Raw genomic sequence first — 24,821 nt, 5'->3', positions numbered from 1 at the left:
AAGCAAGTCAAAGTTTGCCAGCAGCTACTGCATAGCTGAGCGGAGCATATTTAACTCAGTTGCGTATTCAGCTGCATGGACGCCCGTGCGACCAAGCCCTCAATTTCTTTTTAAAAATGTATTCACATGAAGGAACACCCTCGGGGAGCCTGCGTAATGCTTGGGGTTAGGGCGCATAGCGCTGCACTTCTAGCGCACAAGAAAGTTGTTGGAAGCATGCCTCTGTTCTGGGTGCGCAATTTTGAACGACTTACTGTCATAAGCATCATCATCAGCCTCACTATGCCCACTGCCACTTTCCCATGTCTCTACATTTCACGATCACCAAACCAATGTAAATTTTGCAGCCGTAATTGCTGCAGCCTTTCGTGGCATGTCAAAGCTCCTATTCCACGAGGCTTAACTGCAGGTTCCCATCAGTGTATTATGGAGAAAGTGGCGCTGAACTGACACCTCTGCACTGTTGCTCTCACTGCAGCGTCAACAAGATGTTCCAGCACGACCTGTACTTCCAGAAGGCTTACTGCAGCGAAGGCGGCAAGATGAAAAAGTCGCCGGGGGAACTGTGCTACATCTGGCACAGCACGAGACGGGAGTACTGAGGCAACGCAGAGCGCCTACCACCGCACACACTCACCGACTCATTAAAAAACGCCGTGGCCACAAACTTGTAGCCCTTACACTCTTTACGCCTTCTGTCGGAGACAGAAGACACTGCATTAACATTTCGCCATTGGTCATTTGAGCCAAACTGCAATCAACCAAACGATAAAGCAGGCTTTCGTAAAGGATATTCGACGATAGACCATATTCACGCTATCAATCAGGCGATCGAGAAGTGCGCACAATATAACCAACCCCTATACATAGCCTTCATTGATTACGAGAAATCATTTGACTCAGTGGAAACCTCACCTGTCATGCACGCACTGTGGAATCGGGGTGTAGAAGAGTGTTATTTGAAAATATTGGAAGATATAACAATTGCACAGCTACCGCAGTCCTCCACAAAGTCAGCAATAAAATTCCAATAAGGAAAGGTGTCAGGCAGGGAGAAATGATCTCGCCAATGCTATTCACCGCCTGTTTACATCAATTGTAACAGAAGACTTCGAAGAATTGTGCCATATATCCGCAATGACTCGCAACGAGCTGTTGAGAAGACGCGAACCAGTTCACTACAATTTTGCGCCCATAACTTAAAGCACAAAGACGGAACAGCATACTAATACATCAGCGCCGCGCTCGTAAAAACAAGCGGGTTGCAGGGCTTCCGTGCAGCGCTCATTATTAAAAAAAAACTAAAATAGCACACAGTGGCTGCAGCTGCGCCGTTTGAAAAGAAGCCGTGAGCTTGAGACAGCATACATTACTGCACCTTGACATTACTGTCGCGGTGAAATACCGCCTCAAATTCACTAAGCTTTTCCTTCAAGTGCAGCCCGAACAGTGCTGTAAAGAGTGCTCTTGCATGCCGGGACCCTAACGCTGCTAGAAAAATCAAGGAAAGCAAAGAATGCGCACAAAATATGAACTATTTTAATGAAACAACGTTTTCATCAACTAACACAGCACGAGTTGAATTGCATTTGTGGCACAAATAAGCGCCAAGTTACACTGGCGTTTTGGTAATTAGTAGTCTGAGATCAGAAACACATACGCTGCCTCGCACAAATCCTATTGGATAAAATTGTGCACGCGTGAGCGGGATTCATGAACGAACCACTCGGAACGAAATGTAAGCCATCTCTTGCCGAGGCGACCTTTTACTCAGCTTTCAAAATGAAGTGCCCGCAGGCCAGCGGCGGCGGTCAACGGCTCGAATCACGGATGGACGAAATCATACGTGTGCAACGAAAGGGGAGACTGGATGCAGCTCGTAGCTTCTTCGCGGTGTTTGTGCACGCTGGGAATTCGCGTCGGCAACAGCTTTTAGTCAACCATCACACTATAAGCATTCCTCCAGCGCCAATTGACAACTTTGACAACCGTCCAGTGCTCCAGTCTATAGCGTTACACAACATCTTTGGTTACACGTCGCTGTCCACGACGCGCACCGAGCGAGTGTCCAGACGTAACAAGCAATGCACACCACTCAGTGAACAGCACTTTATGATATGGACAGGCGATAACACAAAGATTAAAAAAATGTGGTCCACCTCAGAACGTGAGTGTGCATTTTCGGAGGTGCCAAGTAAATTGAGCTCACACGGCGCTAACTAACGCATAGCCCCATTTCGGCCGTCATTCGCGAGCTAAGCGACATTTATGGCCGTGCATCCACCTTGCAACACGAAAAAGCCAGTAGACAGCTCGCGAGGTGCGATTTACCATCACGGGTTTCGCACCGACTGCCTTTCGCGCCTGAGGAAGAACATGGCGGCACAGAACCGGCCCGATGGCTTCCGCCTACAAAAGATAACAGGAAGTTTGTCGCTACGCCCATACTATTCTGCAAATACAGCTCTGCTTAGAGTGGGTTAGGAGACCGAATGAATGACAAACCGTGTAGACTTACCGCAAGTTGACGATGAAGTTGGATTTCAATGAAAACGTAATCCACGAGAGGACACGCCGACGACACTAGCTCACTTTAACGACACCAATTCATCTGCGCGCACATGGTTTTTGCAACTCGAATCATTTTCCGCCGTCTCGCGGTAAAATGGGTGAAACATGAAACAGAAAGCCATTTCACGGTCGTATCTTTACCGCTCGCACTCTTGCCATGTGTAGCATGATAAGGTATCCAAGACCACAGAGGTAAATTGGTTTATGAGCTTAAATTCTCCACTCGCGCTTTAAAACATTGTTTTCGCGTAAACAAAACCGAAACTTTACTGCTTTGTCCATGTGCGCCGCATCTCCGACCGAAGAGTATGTGGCACACTTTTCGAATAATAATTATAATGTTGAATAGCATAACGTCTTTTTTGCGTGTGTTCGTGTTTAGAAAACTGGTATGGGCAACATCAGCGTGTTATCGACTGCGAAGCAGCAGGTGTATGGGGAGAAACGAAAAAATACTGGCTTTGTGACTGTTGCGGCGCAGTACTTTGTCACGTGAATGCAAACTGCAAAGGTATAAATGGCAGATGTTAATCGCACAGAGGACCAGGCTCTTTGAGACTATTCGGTGTTTCTAAGAGATGGTAACATCCTTGAATTCTCGCAATCGTCTTCCCTCCTTGTGGAATTGCTGATGAAATGTTTCTGAATTAAGCGCGTTAGACAGTAACGATCGAAAGATGGAATGGAATTGTCTCGAGTGATTCCTTAAAGGGAGAGCGTATTTGTTTGATGTAGTACAGTTTCAGAACATCCTCACTGCAGGAATGGCTTGCCTTTCCTCGCTTTACCTGTTAGCATCATATATCATTGAATTGTATCCACTATATACGTCACGGTATAATGAAAAAGACCTCTTCAAGGCTTCTGAAAAGAATACACAAGAGGGCGTTGTATTGTCCCCACACATTATTATTTTTTAATTCCCGAAATATCGAAGGAGGTGGAGGTCGCTAGCCGTAGTTGCGGTCACCCGATGCAGTTCCTCTCAGCGTGAAGTGCAAAAACAAATGGACATTGTTCTGGACTTGGTCGAAAGGCAGTGTATAGATTTTCAGATAAAAAGAAATTTTGATTATTACAGACTGGTCTGCAGACTATGGATTATCTGTAGTCCATAGAGAGTCTGTAGACTATCTATAGATTATAATGCCGTTATAGACTTTATGGATAGTCTATAGACGAAAAGAAACTTAGGCTTTTATAGACTTAGGCTATAGACAGTCTATAGCCCAGAGGAAATTAAGGCTGTTATAGACTTATGTTATATAGTCTATAGACCGTCTATAGACGAAAGGGAATTAATGTGGTTATAGATTAGTAAAGTAAGGAGACTGTCTATAGACGAAATCAAATTAAGGCCGTTATAGATTTCAGTCTATAGATAGTGCATAGACCGTCCATAGAAAAAGCAAAAATTAAAGCTGTTGTACAGTCTATTGATAGTCTATAGACAAAAGAAAATTAAGACAGTTATAGACATTAGTCTACAGATAGTTTACAGACCGTCTAAAGACAACTGAAAATTAATGCTCTTATCTGTCCATCTTAGACATTAGTTTATAGATGTTCTACGCCGCCGCGGTGGCTCAGTGGTTAGTGCTCGGCTGCTGTCCTAAAGGACACGGGTTCGATCTCGGGCACGGTGGTTGACTTTCGATGGAGGCGAAATTCTACAGGCCCGTGTACTGTGCGATGTCATTGCACGTTAAAAAACCCCCCGTAGTAGAAATTTCCGGAGCCCTTCACTACGGCGTCCCTCATATCCTGAGTCGCTTTGAGGTGTTATCCCCCCCCCTAGACTTTCTACAGACGAAAGGAAATTAAGGCGGTTAAGGACTTTCATCTATAAATAATCTAAAGACTGTCTATAGATAAAAGGACATTGAGACAGTTATAGACTATAATCTATAGATAGTCTATAGACAAAGGAAAATTAAGGCTTTTATAGACTTTATAGATAGTCTATAGACCGTCTACAGACAAAAAGAAATTAAGGCTGTATTAGACTTTATAGACAGCCTGTAGACCGTCTATAGATGAAATGAATTTAAGGCGGTTGTAGAGCTTTGTTAAGCTAGGCGCCTACGGCACCAGTAGCTAATTTCCCCCTACCGTGTCCGTCTGAAGGGGTTAGGAATGGTGACAGTGCGTCGCGCGCCTCGGACGCTGTCCAAGCCGCGGGAAACGGGAAAGACCGCGAACAGCCCTTTCGGGGTCGCAGGGGGCCGACGACCGGTTCTTATTGAAAAAAGATGCTCTCAAGTGGGTGCGGGTCAGTAAGGTCGGCGACTTCTGAAAACCGCGACTGTCTAGCTAAGTAGTGGACTTTACTGGCGCCTCTAGAGTCGGGTTCTGGCGGGCACAGGGCTCCGCCCACTTGTATCTACAGTGCCATTGCAGCGGTATTGGTCGAAATTGGGCGAGAGCAGGTTTAATAAAGCTCCGCCCAATTATCGAGGGGATAAAAACCCGCTGCAGCAAAGAGCGGAGGGGAGCTCGCCGAGTCTCAGACTCGGCCGCTTTTCTACAGCCCTTCTTTTAAAAGCCTTTTTTTTTAAACCGCCTTTTTCTCTAAGTTCTTGTATTCGGCCCCGTCTTCAATAAACAAGTTTTGCTTCGCAAGAAGTTTGGAGTTGCTGCCCCAACCGGCAACGTGTCGCCGGACGAGCGGACGAAGACGTGAAGGGCTTCGAGTCATTGTCATTCGTCGCATCGACGAGCATCCGACCCGACCAAACCGGCCATTCCCACGACGATCCGGAGGAGAAACTTGACTGGTGCCGTGAGGAGGACCAGAGTTTCAAGTGAACTGGTGCCGCGACCAGGAGGATCACCAGTGTTAAAGTTAACTGGTGCCGTGACCAGGATGATCAGTGTTCCAGGGTCCTAGGTATATGTGACTTGCCCATGGGCGTCCGGAGGGGGGGGCAAGGGGGGGCGGTTGCACCCCCCTGGAAAATCACTCACTCGAACCGTGAGTGATGGCCGCACACCAGGGGCGGTGGTGCGCTCAGTCAAAAGGGTAAAAGCAGCCCCGCATGGTCACATCTGCGAAATGCCGCGTCCGGGCGTGCGTCGTTCCGCCGTTTTCAAACCACGCCATCGTTAGCTCTACTGAAGGGCGACCTGTTCCAGACATACAGCGGCACCGGCGAGCATGTGTTTCGAGCCGCCTTGAGATGGGTGTCTGTTTCTTTGATCTCTAGAGAGATAGCGACACGGAGGCAGACAGTGCACGGGGCATCTTGTTTTCGCCTATGTCGTTACGCCGGTCACCGATGAATTCTTAAGGAGGGAAGGACAAATCAGCCGTGTCCACCCCCGCTTTGTCGGGCTGCTCAGGGGCAAGCGGGCGATGAGTTGGCGCCGCCGCCGCTCGCTGTCTCCTCCGATCCACGTGTAGCGCAGTTCGGTAGAAGCGCCGCTTTCAGAATCTCCGGCAAAGGGGATTAGCTGCTTTTGTTCACGGCGACGCAGTCTCCCGAGGCGCCCCCACACCAGCGTTCTTTGCGTCTTCTGTGAAAACCAGCGCCTTTGGTCAACGCAGCCCGATGGCGCCTGCCTGGCTCGCCTGTCACCTCTGGCTGGGCCTCAAATCACAACAGCGCCCATGTACTGTGCGTGTCAGTGCATGGTAAAGAGACCCAGGTGGTCGACATTACCCGGAACTCTGTACTACTCCATCCCTCATAGCCTGAGTCGTTTTGGGGCTCTGAACCCCATAAAAACACAAAAACAAATTTTCCGACCGGAGTGGCGAGTGTCCCTTCCCCTCGGAAGTTGCGCGGCGTTCCTTTCACCCCCAAAGTGCGCATTCGGGGATACTGCGGCAAGTAAGGCCTCGCACGTGTGCGCGCCTCTGTGTTTGTGCTTGGGTGTTTTTAGTGGCCGGTTGTCAGCGAAGCTGAGAACAACCAAGACAGCGGACGAGAAAACGACGAGCGGCGAGCAGTGTGTGTGGGGTTGCTCGACTGTGCGGATGCGCAAGCAAGATGGAGCGAGGTGTATGAAGCTGCGAGCGTGCATTTATCTTGTAAATAAGTTTTCGTTGTATATATAGTCATCTTTTGTTTTCAACGTACGCGTTCAACAGTTTTTCCAATCAATGTGTATGATGAGTGTGCACCGAGAGCGTGTAATGAAGCACAGAAGTGAATTTATCACACGTGTAATTACGCAATTCGCCCAGAAAAATCCGAGGCGCCTACAGTTGCTGTTCAAGGAAGACTGACTGAGTGACTGTAGTTGCGTGTTTGCGAACATATTGTGCTGTGTGCTGGTCATCAATCCGGGTGAGTCGAGAACCCGTATGCAGGAAGACTGAGCACTCTTCTCCACGAAGTGATATAGCATCTTTTTGCATTTTTTATTAATTTTAGTTGTTTCTTCGTTGATAAACTCCAATGTACCTCTCCTAGCCGCGCTTTAATTTGCTGTTTGTAATTTTTCTTTCATGTGTGCATTTTGTTGAATTTTTATTTATATATAAATAAATAAACTTACTCCGCAAATAGCGCCTTTTTGCTACGAACATACCCCCCCCCCCCCCCCGGGGCACCAACGGGGCCCCCCCCTGCAAAAAATTCTGCGGACGCCCTTGGACTTGCCGCAAGATTCCTGTGGAGAACTGTCTTAAAATCGCGCCAATAAAAAACCGACACTTCGGCGGTCCATTCTTGCTTTTTAGACCGCCCTGGTCCCGTCAAAAGCCTTTCTGCTATTCAAGTGTCATAAGAGTACGAAGAGCTCGGAACAGACGACGGAGATACTCCAGAAAAAGCTGTTCAGAAAAATCAAGAGTGCGTAGTATTCTCAAAGCCTCGGTGATCCACCCAGCATTAAAAGGATGCAAATACTGCACCGGTTTACATATTGGTCAACAGCGCTTAGAGGCACGGACGGAACACAAAACACAGCGACATAAGCGCATATGTCGTCTTGTTTTGTATTCCGTGTCTCTAAGCGCTGTTGACCAATAGGATGCAGCACCAACTGGGTCAACGGCTTGTCTTATTCAAGTACTGGTTTACAACGCTAAACAACTCCTTCGCTACTTAACTGGCACTCGAACCAAGGCCGCCTCTACGGTCCCACTGAACAAAGCATGTCAAGATCCGTATGCCTCCCAGTCCAGTCCCTTAGCGTTAAACACATGTTGCTAGCAGATTAAACAGAAGCAGTTCCCACTGCAGGTATGGGTAAGCTAGACGCCAAATCGTGTCACTGAAGCAGAGCGCAAATGGCTGTTCATCATCACCAGCCATTCTGGTGCCTAGCACCAGTAAATTTTCGCTAAGCCGCAGGAGCAATCCGAGCACTTCTTTTCAGAAGCAAAGATTCTTGAGCCAGGTGGTGTTGATCCATGTTAAAAATGTTCGCAGCGCGAAATAAACGCGTACACAGAGGGGACGTCCTGTTCTGTTGGTACCTCCTCTGCGTCCCTGTTTATTTTGTACTGCGAACATTCCTAACACATCGCCCCCGGGTGCCCAGTCTCCAAGAAAAGAAATACTGAGGCCGATACTCACCATTGCTCTGGTTGTGCACGGCGCTGAAGCCGACAAGAATTCGCCACCTGGCGGCAGCGGGTCTATCGCCTAACAATCCTGATACATATACCGCTTGGACGCGGGGACCACATCATCATTCACTCCTCGACTTCATTAGATCAGCGAACCTTTTGTCATTTATTTAAGCATCCTCGTCATTCATCATTACATACCCTTTTATGCCCTGAGGCAATAAACATCGCTTAAAAAAACAACCTAAGACACCTTCTCACTGTATACGACAGGTGGGCACGAAACGACACTGTTACAGGTAATGATTCAAAATAAAATTAAGGTTCCAAACAGGATAAACGTCCATGCGTGTTGCAGTACACTACGCATCACCCGTGGAGGGAAATTACGGATAAGATGCGAGTATGTTGAGGAAAGAATGAAGAACAGATTTTTTTATGAATAAATCTTACTGAGCCAGGTTTTAGGCTGCAAAATTCGGAAAACACTTCGGCGCATCTTTGGTTAGTTCCTTCAGCTTCTGCGAACAAGAGACCCGATGCCTGGAATATGTGCACTCCTCTTCGTCTTAGAGCGTGAGCTCTAATACTCGCATTACTCAAGGTCGCGTTAGCATGAAACACAAGGCCTTTCAAGTGGGACCAGTGGGTGGTACCGCCTAATTGGCGTAGAATTTTTGGAGTGGTATCAAACGATTCAACGCGGAGCATAACATTAGTAGTCTAATGAAAGCGTAGCATATCAGAGGGATTCGCACCGATGACTTTTGGTTCCCCAAACCATGCCTTCTTGAAAGTTAAAAATAGAGGCACCGACCAAAAAGGTGTAGTCAATAAGACAGACGTTTCGGCTTCCACACGGAAGCCTTCTTCACTGAAGGAAAAAATTTCCAACTTAGAGCTTAAGTACGCTGCACTAATCGCCGCAGGCATCTAGCGTACGCGGGCGACAGATTACCGATGTTACGATTCAGCGTGTGATCTGTTGTCTGTACAAACAAGGACTCCAGATATTGGCGTGACGTCCAGTTTTTCTCACGGCCGATAACTGCGGCCTCTTCACAAGCGATACTGTGCGTCGCGCTTTCGGCATGGTCAGCAAGTGCGTTGGAAGCCACCTTCTTGTTTCTGACGTCATTCTTGTGATCTTTCAGCCGGATACCGGATACAGCAAAGATAGCCCATGATGCAATATTCGTTCGATATTGCTAACGCTCGATACTCATACGCTACCTCAGCGTTTTGCTCTTTTCTGATCATCGGAAGATCGATAAATTATTACCCAAAAATGCTGCCAAATACATTCTCCTCTTGAATAAGGCGTGATTCCATTCTCTCAGCGGTACATTCACTCAGCTTCTTATAGGGTGCCTCGATGCCCGCGATGCCTAGATACCCACGCATCCGCTTGCAGGGTGCAGATAGCATAGCCTTTGACGGAGCCCGCATCGATTTTGACGCCACGCGGCGTTATGTCGGTTCGACCGTTGCCGGTCGGAGCGCTATGCGTGTTATGAGGTCGCTGTGCAGTAGCATTGTTACTGAAATAATGTGACAGAACTGTCAAAAGCCATAACATCTTGTTTTGCTCGTGGCAGTAACGTCCTGGCCAAATGCAGTGCGTTTTACTGTGTGATACCGTCGCTGCGATGGCACGGTGATCGACGAGTTCTGACGGCCCGTTTTGTTCCCAAACTGCACTGAAAAGAGACAGACAGAGGCTATTCCGGTTTTCTTTTTATTCGTAATCCAGGCCACCAAACTGTGCAGGGTTACGTTAAATTCGTTGTTCGAGCGTTATCGCCAAAAGATTAACAGCCAAATGACTATTTTGGAGCAGGTAACATTTTCGGATTCATCTCTCTTGTTACAGCACCGCCCATAAAGCACCGACCATTCATTTATGTTCTAAAATTCTTGGGCAAGTCACAGTAACGTTACATACTGCATTGGAAAGTTATGCTAATGTGTAATAAATATTTAACGCTGTAATGTAAACATTCGTTTCACGTTCAGACTAGACATTCTGCTGATGTTGTTTTCGAAATTTTAATTTAACGTTCAAGACATAACTATAAGAGAACATTCTAATTTTAAACGTTGTAATGCTGAAATCAATCTCAGGCACAGTCTCAGAACTTTTGCCTCTGTTCAGCAGTAACGACATTTCAACTAACGGATCCTTGCAGTTACATTCCTCAGATGATTTCGGCCGTAGATTGCATGCACAGCTCGAACATTTCATTCAAAAATTTTGCGTATTATGCATTCACCGCTGCCACTTATGCGACACCCTTCACGATTGGCTATATAATCTTGGGGCCATGTGGTAGCCGTTAGATGGTGAATATACGAGTTGTAGGTATTGGTTGAGCTGTATTGCAGTGCGTGTCGTCCTCGTTGCCCTTTGTTCCTTGCAGAGACTTGAATTCAGCTTAGTAATCTCACAACTGGCGGACCTCCGGTCTTATAGGTTTACGCTAACATTCTGGCGAAAGTTGCATGCAGGTTGCTTAAATGTTTCATTAAGGTTAGGAAGAGGTTGTTCCTACGTTTATTTGTAGCGTTCGAAAAATATTACAAAAATGACACGAACAACAATGTATTAAAGTTTGACAAAAAAATTTCCATTCTCACTACGTTTCGGTGCTACCCGGGCAAGGCAAACATGCACAATTTCGTGCAATAACAGGAAATTTACCTTCCAATGGGTTCATTTCTGCACTGCACTATACAGAACCAATGAGGAGGCATCTGAAACCAAACGGGCATATTTTCTCTATTGCTTCTCCTAGCGGCACATTAAACAACAAATCACGCAGACAGCTTCATTTCTGTTTGGACGATATAAGGCGAAAGCCTTTTATGGCTCATACTCGCGGTGCCCGTCCGTGCACTGGAATCGTGCCAACTGTGGCCTCTCCACCGCGCAGCGGCGCAACCTCCTCCCCTCCTTAGCAACCGGCACGCCAGTGGGGGCGCAGCTGTGCATAGCATCCGTGACGTCACATAGTAATGGTAGAATGAGCACGCGCGCGTCGGCGGTGACAGCTACACCGCCGCTCCTTCGCCAGACGTCTCGTTGCAGTCGAGTGAGTGAGACGCATGGCTCCAAAGCGACCCAGTGATTCAGCGCCAAGCGGTTCGGGGATGCGGCAGTGGGTTGACCACAAGGCTTTCGCCAAGCACACTTTAGAATTTCCAAAGTGTCTTCGGTAATTTCAACTGGACAGCGTTGATGATATGGCGCGATAGCGCCTTGCTGATTCGCAGTTGCTAAGTGGCGTTAGTTGAGGTTGAAATTTAACACTGGGTTAACTATTTATTTATAACAAACAAAAAAATAAGAAAAGAGTCAACTGTTAAAAGTGACTGATTCGCAAAAAAGTCTGGTCATATCAACCACTCCAAAACGACTTCTTACAGCCCCAGTGCTCCCGCTTTCTGTATGGGCAACATCAGTTAGCACACTTTGGACTCATGCAGTTTAGAACTCAGTCAGTTACTCACTACGGAAAAAAAACACTTCCCCCAAACGAGAGCGAAGAAGAGAATAACCCAAGGACATGCCCGCACGACAATCGCACTCCCTTCTATAAAAGGGAGTGTGCTAGAGGACAGCTTAACCCCTTTTTACTCCTTTCCGTATAGAGAGTAGGTTGAGCGACGGCAACGAAGGGAACCATTTTTCATCACTTTTGATCATTTCTTTTGTACCGCGGGTGGAATGGGGAAAGGAGGGAAATGTGGCTTTGCTGCAGCTGAAAATAAGTAATCCTGACTGTTCAAAAAGCATCCTAATCTGGAGTATTTTAGTCCAAGAATTGAGAGAAAATTTGACGCATTCGTTGTCGAAAGGGAACCACTGTTCACAAGGCACCGAGTTTGTCGGAAGATGAGGTGTGAAATATTAAATATTTCGACGTAGAGTGCAATGTTAAATAGTTCTGCGTAGCTAAGCCCATTTCACTATTCGAACATTTTCTGGTACCACTCCGTCTTGTTAGGTTACCAAACGTGCAGAATTCTGAAAAGTAACGGCAAATATTTCTCTTGCTAGCTCTCGCCGTCACACTGTGCTCAGTGAAGCCAAGAGTAATAAAAAAACCAACATGGCGCCGATGAGAGTGGTGCCCCCCCCCCAACAGATTCTGGTTAAACCAGAGTCACCTAGAACCAAATAGGAGAAATTTCGTGAGAATCGAAAAGACCACAAATAAAAGCACTCGTTCCCACCGGTTCTGAGGCGCAGTCGATTAGAGCTGAACCCACAAGATAGCAGGTAGAATCCTCTTGTTCATAGGAACATTTTCTTTTTTATCCAAAAATTAATAGCACAGGTGTCTACCATTTCCCCTGGGCGTGTTTACTTTTAGGTTGTGTTTTGATATCCTTATGAGCAAATACCTCCGTTCAGAAACCTCAGAGAGGTGCCAGGAGGCAGAACCAGATGCCAGTGTGTTGTACCTTCGAGAGAATGGAATTACGCGCCGATGGCAAGTAAGGAGAGGAAACCAAAAAGCGAACGAGGGGCAATTGAAGATATGCTAGCGAAAGCAGTTGGCAAGGTTATTCCTGTTCGTACCACTGTCGTTATTCTGAAGTTCGCTTTTAGAGTCGTGTGCTGCAACAGTGCCTATATGGCTGTGCAATAGACGAAACTTGATGATCGATCAGTTCAGTCCTACTGTCCACCTTCCTCTGTCGTGGAAACACTCTTTCATGCCGGTCTTGCCTAGCTTTAGTGCGCAATCCTTCTTTCTACAATATTAATATGAACATGGCGCCTGTAATTGAAGGCATGCATAGTACAATTACCTAACGTATTGTGTTGTGAAGCATAGTAAAGACAATGAAAGTGCTCACAGAAGTGAACCGCGCACGATATGTGCGGACTAACGTGCAGGATAAAAGTTCCAGGCAGTAGGCCACTGTTGCCAGAGAACGAGTATAAAAACAACTCCGTCGTTCAGACGATGATTAGCACGGTGATGGAAAAATGGTATACACGTTCATTATTCGTTGTCTTCTGCTGTCGGTATGCCCGAGGCCGGCACGCGGTAGTAGATTTTGAAGACAGGGAGACAGGCAAGTGGACGGTAAACGAGATTTCTCATTTCTGATAGTTCAAAAAGCAAAACTTCTCTCCGTCGCTTTCTTACCACTTCAGTACGCTCGCCTCGAAATCTATGCAAAGCGTACGCTCTTCTGCGTACAATTTCTGCAAAACTTTGCAGCCCACTGCGACCGCGATCGGAACGGGAGGACTGTTGAGTTGCGGGGGCGCTGTTGCTAAGAGTGAGGAGGCGCGTCCCTCTCGCTCTCACGCTCTTGCTTATAGTGAGGCATCGTGAGAGCGAAAGGGACACCTCCTCGACCGCAGAAACCATGGGCGCACGCTCGGCACCCTTATAAATATGGTCTATAGACAGTCTATAGACTTCTTACAGACACTATTGCCTTCCTATAGATATTTGTTTTTTTATATTCATAGTCTATGGACTGTCTATTGATAAAAGTCTACTAAAAGTGTATGACCATACATCATAGATTGTCTATAGACTGTCATAGCATTTGTATTGCCTATAGACTATTCTGTAGGATTCGTCTATAGAGAGTCTATAGACGTTATGGACAGAAACCTACGGACAGTCTATAGACTGTATAAAAAAAAATTTGCAAGGACAGCACTACCGTTCCGCCCCCGTCACGGTGGGCTGAAAAATTTTCACAGTATGCATTCATTTTTTTTTTTCAACACAGACATTCGCTACGCTGATCCAAACAAGCGCTTCTCTCTACACTACGGCCCCACGTGGTTCTGCAAAAAAGTCACTGCGTCCGCTCACTGATGCACCTAACCTATCGCCGCCTGTGGCCGCAAGGGGCGCCAGCGGCGAAGCATGAGCCCAGCGCGGCAGAGCCAATCACTGGGCCTTGGGTTCGTCGTCCTCGTCGTTGGTCTGCGTGCCGGAGCTGCGCTTGGCGGGCGCCGGCTCTGACTTGCTGCGCGAGTGGTGCAGCGTGTACTGGCGGTACTCGGGTGGCAGCGCGCCCAGGATCTTCAACTTGCCCGCCATGCTGTCCGGCACCGTCACGCTGTACTCCGGCTCCCACACTGAACCTGCGTGCCAGCAGAAAGTCAGTCATCGCGGAACAGCCCGTGCATTAGTTAAGCCATGACCAGTCTCATATGTAGAGCTTTGTTACTTCAAAGAAGTATCGACACGTTGGCACACTAATAAAGCGGTTGCGAACTGAACAGCTTTTGGCCGTCGCGGGAAGCTAGTTTCATTCTCATTAGCCGATTGACTGCCACGATTAGCTTCATACCTTCAAACTAAACGGCTCTACAGAAGCAGCGGGTTAATTCAGCTACCGATTCTGCAGACGTGCAGGAATTCTCACTGTTTCGCGTGGCTTTCCAGTAATGACCACTATATGCTATTGCGTCTCACCACTGACGTGGCCGCCACGGTGGCCCAGTGGTTATAGCGCTCTGTTGTTGACCCGAAAGTCGGGGGTTCGATCCCGACCGAAGCGGTTGAATTTCGATGGAGGCAAAATTCTGGAGGTCCGTGTACTGTGCGATGTCAGCGCACGCTAAAGAGAACCCCAGGTGGTCGGAATTTCCGGAGCCCTTCACATACGGCGTCTCTCATAGTCCGAGTCGCTTCGGGACCTTAAACCCCCACAAACCAAAGTCGCTTTGGGACGTTAAACCCTAATAAACCAATAAACCAAACACCACTGACGTATCAACGCCACAGTCTTTCTAAATAAGCCGGCTGCCGCAGCTGAATTTTATTCTGACGATCGAGGTTAGTGCCCATCCAGGGATCGCTTGGCATGTAGGCTTGGCAACCCGCGGCTACAGTTGTGGACTGCATAAAATATTATGAAGTAATTATTCTCTGCTAAATTACGCGGCAAACTCGGTGAAAGCTGTCGCTGTGCCGCTTCCTGTCTTTTGGTAATGGCAAACCTACAATAAATTCTAAAACCTACAGTTTTTATGGCTACTTGGACGATCACAACGAAGGCTGTACGGTCACGTGTCTGGAGCGAGGCGCGTCGTGACCCGTCATTTCGTCATGGTCACGCTACCGGTGAGTTGTTGCCAGGCTACGTGAAGTGCCTTCCGAGTCAGTCTTCGCATAACAGTTTTCGGTGCAAAAATTTTTGTGTTTTTCATTCGCGTGTTCGACTGCGAAAAGTACGAAACGTCAGAAAGTATCGAATTTTTGTTCAATTTTCCATCAATAATAACTGTAGGTGTAAAACGTGACGCACGTATTGGTGCATCAAACATGCGTAGCAGCGTTTCACTTTCGCGTTTTTCACGTTTCGAGAGAAATCCCTCCCGCACAAGCTGCGCGGTTCAGCGCGCCGCAAGAAATGTTGTTTCTCCCGGAGATCTTTGATTCCTCCGGTGTATTTGGCCGTTCGGTACACGTTCCCTTACCGGAACGCCATCGAAAGAACTTGTTTCTCCGCCTGGGGTTGAACGCGCAGCCCACTTCGCTCATGAGGTGCACTTTCCAGGCGTCGTCACCAGGCGCGAAGTTCTGGTGGCAGAGCGGACAATGGTTGGCCTGGTGGGGAGGCTTCGCCGCTGCAGCAAGACACCGTAAGTAACGAATAAATAAAAAGGAAAAAAACGTATCGCTGAAGCATGCAAAGCTGTACGATTTGCGGGGCTGTTCAAAGAGCTCGACATCGAAAGTGAGTGGGGACGAACCTTATGGTCCACAATGAAAGAAATAAAAATACACTTCCGAGGGCTGCTGAAGAAAGTGTTATGTCATCTAAAAGAAAATAGTCGTGCAGTAATCCAATTTATTTCATTGCAGGCGTCCTAAAATTGTCGAAATTCCGCATTACCGGAACTTTCGCGCATCAGGGTCCGAAAACCAGCGAATATCAACATCTATTCAGGACGCTTGAATATATACTCTGACAGAGGCTGCAGATGCGTTATGCAGATGCTACCTTGAACTACGCCTTGAACTACAAGGTCTCTGTGAAAGCTGTACAGCCTTCCTTTCTAGCCGTATGAGTGCGCTTGGGTGGACGCCAACGGGTGATTATTCTCTTTTCACAAATATTTTACTCGGCGGCACTAACGTCAATGCAGTCCCTTGTGCTTAGCAAAGGGATCATCCTGCCACCGATGTCAAGTTCGTTTACCGAATTTGCTGGAATAATGCAAGACAATTGGCGGGCTGGTTTAAGAGTGCGGCCTAAAGCCGATGTGCAGTGACGTGCAACTCACGGACGCATGTCTTCAGCTTGACGTGACCTTCGAAGCGGGTCTTGGCGATGGCTTCTTTGCATCGAATGCAGAGCCTGTACTGACTGCGCGACACGCACTCTTCTAGCAGATGCCTTGTCAGTCCCGATATCTCCACAACCTGTCGCGAACGAAGGTAACAGAAAGAAAGACATGCTGAAAATACCACTTTACAGCCACTCGGTGATAACTGTTTTGCTTACTACTGTGGATACATCGAGGAACCTCTTCAGCCTTTCTCGCTTTAAAAGTTTCTCTCTCTCTCCCTCTGTATCTAAGAATAGCCTTCCAGGATATGCAGTCGCCTTGCGTATTGCCGCTTATTGGAACTTGTATTGATTGTTTTCAAGCAATTTCGTCTTTTAAGAACCACGGAGACAGACTAAAGCATCTGTTATCGCGGCGTCTGCTTCCATCACCATTTCATCATCATCACAATCTATTGTACCTTTAAAAACCCGAAGGGCATTACATAAAGAAAAGGATATAAAACTCGGGAGATGCCTGACATGCACTTTGATGTATGATGCACTTTTCAACACTCTTATTTAAAGCACTATTGCCTGCAAAAAGACGTATTGTTGAGGGCAGCCGGGAGGGCAAGTCAGAAACGCAAACGAGGGACAGTAGGAGCCTCAGTATGCTTACTTGAGGAACGCCTGAGTGAATTAAAACAGTAGAGTATTTCCAGTTGTGTGTTTCGGCGTATACTGATATCTGTTCGGCAAAAAAAAAGTTCTGTTGAATTGTAAATGTTGTATTTTCTATCCAACATTTGCTACGTTGTAGAAGAAACCCTGTGCGAAAAAAAAAGACACGCTCACAGACACGCGCACATGCACATGAGGAAATACATAAAGGACAGAGAAACGATGCGCCGGTGCAGCAATTAGGCTGACGAAATTCCACTCAGATCCTGATTAACTTATTAAATACAATTAAGCACTGACGTATGGATATAGGGACACCTGATACCGGTAGCATAAGTAATCGGCCCAACACTGCAAATGGATGGTTTCACTCTGGTCCTTTGTAAGACTGGCCTTTGCCAGTACGTTTCCAATGTTGAGGAAATTACCTGTGCTACTGAGGTAACGTCCTCCGTTCCTGCGCTGAAGGAAAATTCACTGCCCATGACTCCATTTTCACCGCATAAAAAACAATCCATATTTGTGGACGGGTGTTGCCACAGGCATTATACAACAGAAACATAGTTCGCGTTCAGCTTCACCACAATGCGTTTCGCGGACCCCGCGCGGTCGAGCATGCCGATCAGACTCGCCTGCTTGCAGTTGTAGCAGAGCATCAGCATGGGGCACTCGGTCCAGTAGTGGTAGTTGAGCGTCTCCGCGTTGAACTTCTCGTTGGTTTCCTCGCAGAACATGCACATCCTGCGAGGGAACGAATGATGCCCGCATATTACTCAGCCTCTTAAAATACTTCCAGTCTTCTTCCCCAGCCTCGTTTTGCTTGCTCGTCGCTAAACAAACGCAGTTTATAGACTCCGCGCCACGGCGTTTAGAAATTGTTATCGTGATTTTTAAACTTTCGACACAAGTTCCTATGAATGCGGTGCACGGACGTACGTATCAGTGCAGTCACTCGAGAACTTGTCTTCCTTGACAACCAAGAGTCTTACGCCAGCGCACGCACGCAAATAACGATGATGTCCCAGTTGCAGAAACTGGGTGATGCATTTTCAACCGTCGTTTGCAGCAAAATCTGAACACCAGGCCATGGAATGCTTTCCCCGACTATAAATAGTCGTAAAAACAGCGCAAAAAAAAAAACTAGCAGAGGTTTAGCGCTTGTTTAACCTAGTGACACGAGCGAAAGCTCTGTTAAACATGGTTACGTACGGTTTGGCGCCGTAGTCGGTCCGGCGCGCGCCTCATCCATGACGAGACTGAGCGACCGAGCGCCAACGAAGCAGCTGTTATACCCTCCGCTAGTCACGTCGCCCACTATCTACAAATCCTTGGCAATAAAATTGTTTGTCTCTCTCGCTAGTCACGTGGTACAGCAGCGGTGAGGCTCTGAGCGAGCGCAGCTTCGGCGCCTCTCTGCAGCGAGTCACGTGTTATGACGTCACTTCCCACACCTCCGCTCCGCCGGCTCAAGGTCAAACACGCACCAAACTTGACCTTGGGAGTTGTAGTGCAAAAATTAGAGCTTTCGCTCTAAAAAAAAAGACCGACCACGAGAACTGAAGACAGAAAGACAAGCGCTGACTCACAACTAATGCTTTGTTATGAAAACTAAGCGTTTATAACGAAACATTCACAGGCATGACACACCATCATAAACAGTAAAAACGTACAAAAACCGAGTCCAGATACGCTCAAAGCTGAAAAATCGCCAAAAAACATGAGCTCTTTATCAGAAAGACAATTGGAAGTTATACTAATGTGTAAGTTCGTTACCTGAAGCACCGGAGTTATGTACAGTTTTACCCTGTCCTGCGTAACCCGATACATCGGGTAAATTGGGTGTTGCCTAAGCAACCACTTGAAGGAGCACAGAAACAATTTTACATACGAGCGGCCTATCTTATTTTGTAGCTCACTGTCAAAGTTGGGAGCTAATGAAGAAAAATAAGATAACGTGCACCGCATCGTTGCATCACACACAAGCACTACACACAAACCAGTATCAGACCGCGCGGGAAGTTGTTGAATCTTTTCATATCGTAAAGGAGCAACAAAGGTGCATTAGTAAACATTCCATTTGTCTGTCTGATAAGGAGCTCGCGTTTCTTGGCGATCGTGCTTGTTTTTACTCTGTATGATCATGTGTTATGCCTGTGAACATTTCTTATAAATGCTAAGTTATCCGAATAAAGCCTTAGTGGTGAGTCAGCTCTTGTACTAAGTCTTCCTTTCTTCTGGTCTGTCGTTTTTGTTTTTGTTCTTGCTCTGTTTCAACAGTATGAATCCTTACCAACTTGCCGAGCTCAATGTTTTCCTAACTAGAAATGTCAGCTTTCTGTCGTTGCCGAGATTCGAAGTCATCACCCTCCGCATACGATGCGGTCGTTCCGCCACTATAAAGCATATGCTTCAAGTACTGGATAATCCTCTAGTACAAACATGCTTTCCTAGGACTATCCCTGTCCTCGTTTCTCGCAAAAACAGTTTTCTGGCGTGAAAACAATACTTATCCCTTATAAAAATGATTTTCAGTCAATCTATAGACTTCTTATAGACTATATTGCTTTCTTATAGATATTTGTTTTTGTATATTCATAGTCTATAAACAGTCTATAGAAAAACGTCTGCCAAAAGTGCATGGTCATATATCTATAGATTGTCTATAGACTGTCTATAGCGTTGTATTGCCCATAGACTTCTCTAACATTTGTCTATACAGAGTCTATAGACTTTATAGACAGAAGTCTGTGGACAGCCTATAGACTGTTTAAAATAATTTTTGTAAGGTATGGTAAAGCCTCGAACAACTCCTGCTTAGCGTGGCCCTACCACTGCAGATGCACCGCCATCAGAAACATAACATTCGACGTGCATCATGTGTCTCAAGCCCTTTTTAGGTCGCCAAAAAATTACATGTGGTGTGGCCAAAGATCCGTCTCTGCGCTTATCCGCAAGAGGCCGTGCACTCACTTGTCCAAGTTGAACGCCGACTGCTCCTGCTGTGACGCCTTGGGCAGCTCCTGTAGCGAACGGCTGGACGGCGCGGCTACCTCCTTCACGAAGTCCCGCCGACCGGAGCCCGAACTGGGGCTGTCGGCTGACGCTGACCGCTGGCGACGGGGTGGCCGCTGGGCACTGCCGGGCTGCGCAGCGGGTACACGGAGAATGCAAAGCTGCACCTCAAGCGCTAATTCCCAACAGGTGGTCGAGCAGGATACTGGACGCCCGATGCTCCCGCACACGCCTTCATCGACTATCGGCTGTGGTGCGTCCGCTAGGCAGTAACCACTCCCATTGACAAGGAATGAAAGGTTCTTTAGACCTTTTATTTTGCCACTATGCATTTTAAAATACCAGTAGAGAGGCGAAAAGCCGAATACGGCTCCGAGACCATCACTATCCACCATCAATCACTATCAGCTCTTAATTAAAGTAGTAAATTGAGTTAGTTTGTGTAAGAACACGGTTAAAGAGAAACTGAGGACAAGTTGGCCTCTATCAATCATTCTAACGACAAAGAGATCACTCTCACTGAAAGGTGAGCTTTTATAAGCTAGCGAAGACCAAAATTGATGTGCAGGTGTCGCCGCCACCGGCCGATTTCGCAAGCTTTTCCGCCGAGCATCCCAGAGCCTACATCACATTTACATTCACTTGAAAACCGTGGCAACCCGGCCTTTTGGTAAGGATTTAATGAACGTTTCAAAATCCAACGACAGAGACTTTAGCTGCCGGACAAACTGCAACAACCACAAAGAGCCTAAGAATTAATCTTTACTGAAAACAACAACTGCGTGAAGTTGTTCTCAGTGTTCAATTAATATAAGAGCGCAACGGACGCGGTCGACACACAAGAACCTGTATTGTGCGCTTGCATTGCATCTACATTGTGTTGTGCTGTAGCGTGCACCTGCTACCCCCTTATGCCACCCGACAGTGGCACCTTTTCGTTTTGTGATTCCTGAGACACATTACGTGCATAATGCAAAATTTTACTCCTCTGTTCTTTCCGGCCATCTGCGTAGCCGACGAAGAAGCAAAAATTTGTGGGGCCGTTTCTGAAGCATATTCTGAAATGCTTCGTGACTACAAGATGAGTCTACTGCGTGGTGTCTGAATTAGCAAGCATACCAGGTGTTTCAGGGAAGACTAAGCCATTTTAAAAAGTAGATTTTCTTTTGGTAAAAACGCGGCTTTTGCGGCATAGTATTACCAGTGTTGGCGGACACCGGAAAGCCGGTGAATTGTCTCAAGTAGTAATCTGGTTAACTGATTTCTGATAATTAACTTTTTAACTATCACAGCTAGGCAATCAGTTCTTATAATTTCGAAAACGCGATTATCGTCGGTGCTGTGGCTTAACAATATTTGGATACATCGTGAAAAAATACATGCGCTTTCGAAAAGCATGCAGGCAAAGCAACCTTTCAGTGCATTTAACTAGTCAGAGAGGCCAAATTTTGTCGAGCCACAGCGCTAAGGGTAATCGCGTTTTATAAATCCTAAAAACTGATATGGCTGTAACAAACGAGCGGCTACAAATCTCTATATGCAACTAGGTGTCTAACTTTACTGGTTAGAAAGTTAATTATTAAAAATTAGCTAACGAGCTTACTACTCAAAACGATTCACCGGTTTTGTGCGCCAACACTGGTAATACCAGACCGCAATTCAGCCATATTTTTACCGCAAGAAGCCTATTTTTGAACATTTTTGAAACTCTTCCCTGGAACACCTGGTATATTGGCACCCGTTACTAAACGCCGTACCTCCTTGTCAATCTTCTCGAACTCTTCGAAGACCTTCTTGTAGGTGAAGTTCCTGGAGGTCTTTGTGGACTCGGGAACGAGGCACTGGCGTACGGGGGTGCCCAACAGCCGGTAGAGCGACAGCAGTATCTGCTCGGCCACTTCTCGCACTTGCAGCGACGGGTGCGAGAGGGCGCGGATGGCGAACGCCATCATGTGCTCGAACAGCGGGTCACTGCGATAGAAAAATCGGCTTCAGGTCTCGGCCCCACGGTTTCGTGAGCAACCGTACAGAAGAGACGTGTTGATGGTAAGGAGAGAGGAAAGATATTCATCAGGCTCGGCGTCACAGCCACGTGCCTGGCCTGATAGCTGTACTATAAATAGCTCCACATATGTACAGTCTGAATTTCATCCTTCATCCACTTTTCATTAATGGCTGCAACACTATATCAGCCAGAGAAATACTGTCAACACGACTGGTACGTGCCGTCCGAAGAGGACGTTTCTGGACAAAAAAAAAATTAGGCGTGGCTTAGCTCTGCCTAAGCCTGGTCAGTTGCGTTAGCTGCGACGCTTTTCGAGTCGTGCAGCGCGTTCTTCTGCTGTCTCTCGAGCGCGTTGTCTCTTTCAGCTTGGTCCTGTTGCCGTTGCTTCTCTTTAGCTCTCTCCATAACGACAAGATTCCATCGAGGTGAAGCGCGCATGTACCCCCGCGAAGAGCCACCTCCTCACCTTCTACCTCGGCGGAGAGCACGCATCTGGGGGGAGCGAGCGACTACGCGCGCGGCAGCGGCGCGGCGCCGACGACGCTACCTGGTGGAGCTCGGCTGAAACGGTTGTTAGGCAACGGTTGTTCAAGGCCATTCGTGCCTACCGGCCACCGGCTACGCGACGAGGCGAAAATCTGGCGTAGTGTTGCTAACGCAACAAAAAAAAATGGCAGAGGCTCAGCTTGGTTAAGCCCGGAAATTGCGAAAGCAACTTCATCCGTTTCTTCAGCCCGCATCCGCCGTGTCTACCGCCGCTCTGCGCCGACGGCACGAGTTGGAGCTCTGTTTATACAACTGGTATGACGTCACTCCAACCGCAGCGCTCCTAGCGGGAGAAGCGAGAGGCTCACCGCCCGCCGTGTCTACCGCCGCTCTCCGCAGACGGCACGAGTTGGGGCCCTTTTCTTCCACAGATAGTGTGACGTCACTCCTACCGCAGCGCCTCTAGTGGGAGAAGCGAGAGACTCACCGCCCGCCGTGTCTACCGCCGCTCTACACTGACGAGCCGAGCTGGGGCCCTGATTTTTCGCAGCTAGTATGACGTCACGTCTAAGGTCACGCTAAAGGTCAAACGTGTCCACCGAGGCGCTACGCTGAAGGGCTCAAACTGTGAGCAGTATTGCTTTTGCAATAAAAATGAATAGATATACAGTCATAGTGCAAATGGCACGCTGTAATACGAGCGCACTGGTGCTTGGAAACGATGTAAATGTATATATACAGACATGTGTTTGTAGCTTCCTTAGCTGAACTACATTTAATAACTGATCTACAGGTTTCGGGAAAGAAAAAGGTAAGGTTTGGAAAGAAATCTGGGATGCTTGTAACTAAAAAAGAAAAAAAGACTACCACAGTGCACTGTATCACCTTTCCAACATATTTACCTGTACTGGTTCGATAAGTTATGCGGAGCTCACGATCGTCGTACCTTTGGCTCAATGGTGGAAATCTGGCGACAAGCTGCTCCACCAGTTCGCAGCGGCCTTGAGCAAGCCTTGGATTGGTGGACTCGGGGAAAGGCCGGAGAATGTTGTGGAGCATTGCTTGGACCGCCTGCGTGGACAGAAGATGCTGTGTCAAAACTGAGAGTGGTGCTCAGACTTTCGGGGGTGTAGGAGCTATGAAGCGATGTGGAATCCTTGGAAATGTGCATGATGCAAGTACCTCGTGGCACAACTTCTCGCTTGTGCATCACTGTCAGTCTCTTCAAAGGAAAATCAGCAATCCAGATTTATGCAGAGGCAATAATTTTCGAGCTCGTAAAAGGTATTTCTTTCCAGTTACGCAAGACGTGTTATTTCTGCACCTAACTGTTCAAGACGATAGCAGTGCTGATTTACTAAGAAGGCGCTATGTGTTCCTTGCTCATCGTTATCCTCTTCGCATTCAATATCAAAGCCTTAAATAAGCACATTGAAAAAGCTGCTGCCACTAATAAGAGCCAAGGAGACCATAAAATCGATGGCATCCGTTTCACCTCTCATATCTTCGCGCAGTTCGATGTTTCAGCAGTTGAGGAAGGGGTTGTTGCTGATAAAGTGTACATCTCAGTAACAAAAGTAATTTGCATTATCGCGAGATTTTCGAGTGGGCCGTGTATCCACGGCACTCCCCTAGATTTGTCGGTTCTGCCTTCCGAGCGAGGTGTAGATAGTGTAGATAGGTGTAGCCCTCTCACCTTGACGTCCTCGTAGTCGCCCATTTCCAGAAGAAAGTCGATGGCTACAGATTTCACTCGAGGCGCCTGCGATGAAAAACACGATGCTCGAGAAACCTACTAACCTCTGCTCTCAACATACACATCATGCACAGACGACTACCTTTTTCACTTTCTAGTGTCACTGCTCCTCATGAGATTCGCTCTTCCTCAGTATTGCCTTCGATCGTGAACTTTCGAGGCGAGCAAGATTGCACTTCAGACATTTATTGATCTGCATGACCTGCGCAATAAGCCAATAGCGATACAGCTCACACGAGTACAAATTTTGATTAATTTACAAAAACTTTCTTTTGCCAGTGCGCGTTAGGGTACCCAGCCGCGTGTATGCACAGCTGCACTGCTTCACTCAGTTCGAGCGCACTAAAAGGGATCGCACTAAATGATTTCATCACAAAGTCAAGCACTGGCTTTCGTGAGTATTGCGCCGTCTTTTCGGTGCGAAAGCACGTGCGTCAGATGTGCGCTCGTGACACTCAGTCTTTTCTATAGACCTTTTCACGACCCGCGGGAAAGTTGGTTTTCTGTGCTGTGGGGAAAACGAGACG

General features: G+C 47.3%; 2 protein-coding genes across 2 annotated transcripts in view; one reads left to right on the top strand and one right to left on the bottom strand.

The window, feature by feature from the left end:
* LOC149364628 (uncharacterized) overlaps positions 1-667 on the top strand; it is a 35,402-nt gene extending 34,735 nt beyond the window's left edge. Inside the window, exon 9 of the mRNA XM_089574589.1 lies at positions 479-667. Within this exon, the coding sequence (XP_089430715.1) occupies positions 479-602 (124 nt within the window). The 3' untranslated portion in view covers positions 603-667. The remainder of the gene's footprint in view (positions 1-478) is intronic.
* Positions 668-9,864: 9,197 nt separating this feature from the next.
* The window catches only part of LOC149364627 (centrosomal protein of 104 kDa), a 49,567-nt gene continuing 34,610 nt past the window's right edge, over positions 9,865-24,821 (bottom strand). Inside the window, exons 16-23 of the mRNA XM_089574592.1 lie at positions 24,235-24,300; positions 23,485-23,609; positions 21,805-22,018; positions 20,006-20,178; positions 17,668-17,776; positions 16,368-16,506; positions 15,558-15,707; positions 9,865-14,216 (exon numbers count right to left, since the gene is read on the bottom strand). Coding sequence (XP_089430718.1) covers positions 14,020-14,216; positions 15,558-15,707; positions 16,368-16,506; positions 17,668-17,776; positions 20,006-20,178; positions 21,805-22,018; positions 23,485-23,609; positions 24,235-24,300 — 1,173 coding nt within the window. The 3' untranslated portion in view covers positions 9,865-14,019. The remainder of the gene's footprint in view (positions 14,217-15,557; positions 15,708-16,367; positions 16,507-17,667; positions 17,777-20,005; positions 20,179-21,804; positions 22,019-23,484; positions 23,610-24,234; positions 24,301-24,821) is intronic.

This window comes from Amblyomma mixtum, chromosome 2 (genome assembly GCF_055824585.1).
Source record: "Amblyomma mixtum isolate Tamu chromosome 2, ASM5582458v1, whole genome shotgun sequence".
Lineage (NCBI taxonomy): Eukaryota > Metazoa > Arthropoda > Arachnida > Ixodida > Ixodidae > Amblyomma > Amblyomma mixtum.
Note: the sequence above shows the minus strand (reverse complement) of the source record. Positions and strands in the feature narration are given on the sequence as shown.